This window comes from Microtus ochrogaster, chromosome 10 (genome assembly GCF_000317375.1).
Source record: "Microtus ochrogaster isolate Prairie Vole_2 chromosome 10, MicOch1.0, whole genome shotgun sequence".
Classification (NCBI taxonomy): Eukaryota; Metazoa; Chordata; class Mammalia; order Rodentia; family Cricetidae; genus Microtus; species Microtus ochrogaster.
This window is the reverse complement of record NC_022016.1, coordinates 6,660,946-6,666,945: the sequence shown is the minus strand read 5'-3', so window position 1 is coordinate 6,666,945 and position 6,000 is coordinate 6,660,946. Positions and strand designations below refer to the sequence as shown.

The 6,000-nt window shown below is 42.3% G+C and overlaps 1 protein-coding gene across 1 annotated transcript in view; it reads right to left on the bottom strand.

The window, feature by feature from the left end:
- Positions 1 to 703: 703 nt before the first annotated feature.
- Tnc (tenascin C) overlaps positions 704 to 6,000 on the bottom strand; it is an 85,813-nt gene continuing 80,516 nt past the window's right edge. Inside the window, exons 26-27 of the mRNA XM_026781773.1 lie at positions 3,783 to 3,946; positions 704 to 1,441 (exon numbers count right to left, since the gene is read on the bottom strand). Coding sequence (XP_026637574.1) covers positions 1,331 to 1,441; positions 3,783 to 3,946 — 275 coding nt within the window. The 3' untranslated portion in view covers positions 704 to 1,330. The remainder of the gene's footprint in view (positions 1,442 to 3,782; positions 3,947 to 6,000) is intronic.

Genomic DNA, 6,000 nt, shown 5'->3' with positions numbered 1-6,000 from the left:
TGTTTTAATTTGCAACTAGAACTCTGTCACCATGGCACACCAAGGACCAAGAAGGAGAGATTTTCCTTAGGGGCCAGGGAGGGAGCAGCACACTGGGGCCAAAGACACGGGTCTAAACAGAGTTCCATTTTTTAACTGAGTAAGCAGCATCAGCCAAGACTATGAGCCATTTCATAGACAGTCATAGTAGAGATAACATACACTTACTGACTTAGTATGTGTTAAGTACCATGCATGACTGTCAAGTTTATTCTTCATGGAAATACTATGAAACAATAAGTGGGCATATCATTTATGATTATGAAGTAGAGGCTCAGAGAAGTTAGGGATCTTGGGAATGGTAGAATTTGAGAAGTATGCTTGTGTTATCATTCCATAGGGTTTCTAGACAGCTCTAGAAAATTGACAGCATGGTGTCTTTAAAAGACAAATCATAATTTAAAAAGAAAATTACAAATCATTTAAATGCCAAGCACGGAGCTCGATCTTAGAGTGTAAGTTCTTTCAACCTTGTGGAATTTTTGCTGACCCTCCCTCCCTGTCCCTTGTCTCCTCTGTCCTCTTCCCCGGCAGGTAAGCACTGTCCTCCCTTCCTTCCCCTTTCCAACATTCCTCCCTTTGTTCCGATACACTGGTTTGGGGGAAATCCAGACTTGACCATGAAAATCGGCATCACAGACAAAACTCGAAAGTACTTGTGCTTTTATTAAAAAAAAATACAATCAGATACTGTCCAGATGCATTTGGGAAGGGAACATCTCTTTAAAAGTCCTCAGTTTTCATCATTACCACCACCATTATAATATTAATAATATTAATGTTCTCGAAATTTAAACAGTATCACTTTTCTGGCTTCAGTTTTATGAAATGTACAAACCAACAGGGAGGAGGGGGTAACATTCAATGACACACATTTTTATCTTTGTTACCCCAAACAATAACAATTAATTATACAGCTTTGTGTAAAAATGACTACATCCACTGTAGAGCCAGACTACCCCTCTTCCATTCCCAGAACCACCCAAGAGAAGTAAAAAACAAAACAAAACAAAATAACAACAACAACAAAAAACAACCCATTGTGTTGCTATCACTGGAAGGCTTTGCTCGTCAAACAAGAGAGCAGAAACTGGTTGCAGACTGCTGTCTTTGGTGCAAAGGAAGTAACTGCAGGGGCCTATTCCAGGGACTCAGTGACCCATGTCCAGATCGGACACCCGGCAGATGCCCAGGGAGAGCTTGACTGTTGGACCGGCTATGTTGATGCTTTGGTAAAATTTCTTTCCTTTCTCTGGGCACCATTCTTCTCTCACTCAGTAGTTCGGGGAGTTTATGCTCGCTTCCGCCTGCCTTCGAGATTTCGGAAGTTGCTGGGTCTCAGCTTCATCTCAGCAAACTGGATTGAGTACTCGTGGCCCTTCCAATGGAACCAGTTAACACCCTGCAAAAAAAACCCAGAGCCCTCTGGGTTAGTTTCCAGTTGGAAACCTGTTTGTGGATCATCACCATTTAGTTATCCAAACAGAATTCATAACTACTTTGCCTTTCACAGGCAGCTGCCTCTAGACTCTTTTTTCTGGTCTGTGTTGGGAAAACTTTCAAAAGGGCAGGCTGGATCTAAACCTACTCCATAGTTAGAGTCACACACAAGAATATATACTTGTGCAACAATAATAATCAAGACTCAGCTTTATTACATGAAATTCAGTTTTCTTGACACATATCACTGTCAACCTTGGAAGATCCTTGAAGGATAAGTCAGTTTGCTGATGTGCTGGCTTAGTGCTGGGGACCCTCACTTCAAGGAAATACAAAGATTTTTATATAAGACACCATTTGTACCCAGACCTCTTGGTTCCCCGTGTGTCTCTTTCATAGGGCCTAGAGATGTTTGAGTTTGCACTCAAGAGTATGCAGGGGATGCTCAGGTTAGGCCATCAAAGTTTCAGGCTGTATTTCTGAAGGCCATCACCCCTTGCCCTTTTGCTCCGAGTAGAACTACAAGGAACATGTCCCCAGACAAAGCAATGGTTAGTGAGATGAGAGAAATTACAAGATTCTTTTAGTTTGATTCTAGTTTTTGGCATTTGGTAGTAGGAGGCCATCCATCTCTAAGCCCGAAGCAGGGTGGGATCTGAGAGTGGCTGGTTCATTTCACACAGTAACCACACAGTTACAGTGAGGTCCTGTAACCTGACAGGTTGTTCCACCTACTGACCTCTCTTTGCTTCAAAAGAAGTTCAAGGCTGGCTAGAAGCCAAGAATCCTTGAAGGTGGGATCTGAAGCTGGAGAGGAAAAAAGACCTCACTGAGGCCACATGGTGGTCTGAGAGAGCCAGAGGTAGATCTGAGCTCTTGTGAGTTCTTTGTGGCCTTTGATGCCATCTTTGCTTTGAAAATTGGATTGAAGAAGAAAATAAATGATGTGTTATTCTTTTTTTGTTTTCCAAGACAAGGTTTTTCTGTAACTCTGGAGCTCTTGTAGACCAAGCTGGACTCAAACCCACAGAGATCTGCCTGCCTCTGCTTGCTGGAATTAAACATGTGCTTTTTTTGTGACTTAAAGGTTTTTATTTTGTTTATTCTGTATCACACTGGCATTAGGGAACTAGGCAATGAGATGGATAGAGCCAAGAGTTGATGTAAAGAGGTAGTTTTCCATTCTTGCTTCCTCTGTAACATACATGAAAAAACACTCCCTGCTTCTCCATAGAGTGAAGATAACAAGCACAGGATATATAGGTCAGAGAGCTTGAAAAGCAATATTATGTCAAGGTAAGATCTACATTTAAGCTCATGGATGTCATTTTCTAGTATCCAATTGACTAAGTCATAAGCACATTGGCAAATCTAATAATAAAACCTAGAAGCCCCTAGTACCTGCTGCACATCAAGAATTACCCATGGAGCATTTTTCAAAATACCCTACCCTGAAATCAAGAGCAACAAAAACAACAAACACTCAGGAGGCTGCTATCCTGCACCCTACCAGACAGCTGGGGACTGTGGCATATAACCTGGGCTAGTGTACTTTCTGTAAATTCACTGGGATCTTGAAGAGACCTGGTTAGGATTAAACATGATGTGACCCGGAGAACATACTTTTCCCTTCTTCCTGGGGGAGGGGACGGATATTTCAGAAGGAGCCAGTTCTGGGGTTAGCCATGATTAAGTAGCTGGCCCCACTTGCTGTTTTTTTTTTTTTTTTTTTGGTTCCTGCTAGTGTAGACAGGGCTCAGCAAGGTGGGCTTCTGAGTGTGGTTTCTTCACTTTTTTCTAAAGAGTTCAAAATTCTGTGATGGTGGGAGTTGTATGAGAGTGTATGGGGCTCAGGGAAAAATCAGGGGCTTAAGCATATGGGGGTTTAGCCATGCTTCCAAAATCAGGAGAGCCATTTGTCAAAGGATGTAGGTACCTTAATAAAACAAGGGGAATTTGAAATTCATGCTTCATTCCATGTCTTACTTGGGAGTCTGAAGACACTTGTGGGCCTGAACTCTGCCAGGGTCTACATTACCCCTGCTTCCCTGAAATAGTGTTCCCCTTCATTAGCTTTACAAAGTTTTTTATCTGAGGGAAATTCTATATTTGTGACCTATATGGACAGTGGTTAGTTCTTAAGCTCTTCAAGAGTTAATATGTGCTGTTTTTATCTTAGATGATTTGTCCCTGAGATTCCTCACTGTGTTGAAAGATAACAAATTTTCTAATGAGGTGTCCTTACCTGACCCACATCTTGCTTCCCTAGCCTTGTCAGTTGTGGGCTGTCACAGACTACTCACCTGACTGTGGTTATTGTCCCCATATCTGCCCATCAGGTTGACACGATGACAGTTCTTATACCAGAAAGCTCCTTTGTAGGACAAAGCACAGTTGGTGATGGCTGAGTCTGTGTCCTTGTCATAGGTGGAGAAGGATCTGCCATTGTGATAGTTCATGGAGTCACCTGATTGAGAGTAAAAGAGAGAAAGAGAAGAGAGAATAAAGACCTCCCAAAAATCACAGCTGCACTACCCCCGAGGTTTTATAGGGAAGAACCAGAGGTAACAACGGAAAGACCCATGGGTATGCTGGCACTGAACCTCAATTCCAGAATGAGGATGGAAGCTTGGGATATGAGTGTCACCCTCACCACTTATCTCTGAAGAAAAGCACTGTTCTATGGTAAGAAAGAATGCTGCAGGTGGCTCTGGAAGGTTCCATTCAAGTCCCATCTCTTTGGTTTTCTAACTGTGACCTGACATAAGCCAAGCGTTCTTCTAAGCCTCAGTTTTTTCATCTATAAAATGCAGCCATCCCATGAATTCTGTCTACCTCACACTGCTGTTCTAACACTGGATGTGAATTTTTTTTCTGGACAGGGAGACTGGCATACAAGCAGCCAGGGTTGTTGTTCATGATGTGTCTACATTTTCTTTGCATAAAAGACCGATGGGGATAAGGAGAAAACTTTGCATTTCATAATGATGTTTGGGTCAGGTCTGGTGGGGAACATCTGTGATCTCAGCATAAGAGTGGGTTGGCTAAGGTAGGAAGCCCACATTTGAGAACAGCGTGGGCTACATAGCGAGACTGTGTGCCAATAAACAAAACAGAAATAGTAACAGTGGGCTTGTCCTTCATATACAAAGATATCTGGCTATGGTCATAAATAAAACCTTCAGTCTCTAAATATTCAGATAGCCTGGGTATCACATAATCATTTTATAAAAGTGTTTACCACCAGGCTGGTGTTACCTGATTCATATGTAAGAACCTCATTTACATATATGCTACTTGGGAATATTGTCTAGGTCCTCCTTACTCTTAAACCATGTAATTGCATGCAGGCATTCTAAGACATCCAGGTATTTGATGCTGAGATCTTGGAGCAAGCTGTCAACGGATCTCAGGAGTCTTTTAACTAACGATGCTATCCATAACATGCAGAGCGCAGGCAGATCATTGATGAATATTTCTGTGAGGCACCACCACCAAAGCATATAGGAAGCTACAGCCTGAAGATGTTACTCTGAGAGAAGGGAAAGAGTGTTCTCCTTCGTCAGAGATATAAACAGTAGACACAGGCAACATCCTTCTTGGTTGGTGGGTTTTCCTGCCATGTAACAAGATTCTTCTTTCCTCAAGTGATCTCAACCAAAGAGGTATTTATTGTCAGGTGATAAAGCGTCAGATATTTTTGAGGCATGTAAGCACTAAAATAACTTCCACTCCTCACTATTTCTCTTCCTTCTTACCAAATTGCGTCTCAAAAGAGCTTTGTGTCCCCTTTTCACTGGCTTTGGGACCCATTAGTGAAAGGTGAAGACTTTTCCCATTCTAGAAGGGCTGTCAGAGAGGTTGCAACTCTGTCTCCTGCTTTCATAAGCATAGAATAGGACCACCCAAAAGCCATGGCATGCATGGTCTACATTCTTTACCTGGCCCCTCCTTGTTACCACTATTCTTCACAGGCACACACACATGCATGCACACTACTTCTGTGAGCATCTTGGACAAATTCCTGAATTTTCCTAAGACATTTCCTCATCTTTATGTCATTTTACTAAAAGACATTTGGGAGGGTTCAATGGGGTTGGGGGAACAGCCCAGTTAAAAAATGCCTGCAATGATGGGTTCTACCTCATAACCTGGATAAGAATGGCTTCCTTACATGTTGCTGATCTAATGTAGAACCAGAAAACTATACAAAACCACTTTAAGTCAAAGACATTTTCAAAACTAGGGTTATGATCTAGGTGAAGAACAAAAGGTGTCTTGCCAGTCAGTCAAGAGTCTAGCCATGCCAGGAACGTGGGCATCACCAGGAAACTTATAAGAAACACAGTATCTGGACTGTGTCCCTGACACCTGGTTATGCCAAAATCTTAACATTGGCACATCCTCATAGACATCACGTGCCTATCACAGGAAAGCACTGAGGAGGCTTTGGTGAAGATAGAGCCTTTGGAAGACCGTTTTCCCATCACTCTACAACTATTAGCTACAAAGGAACAAGAA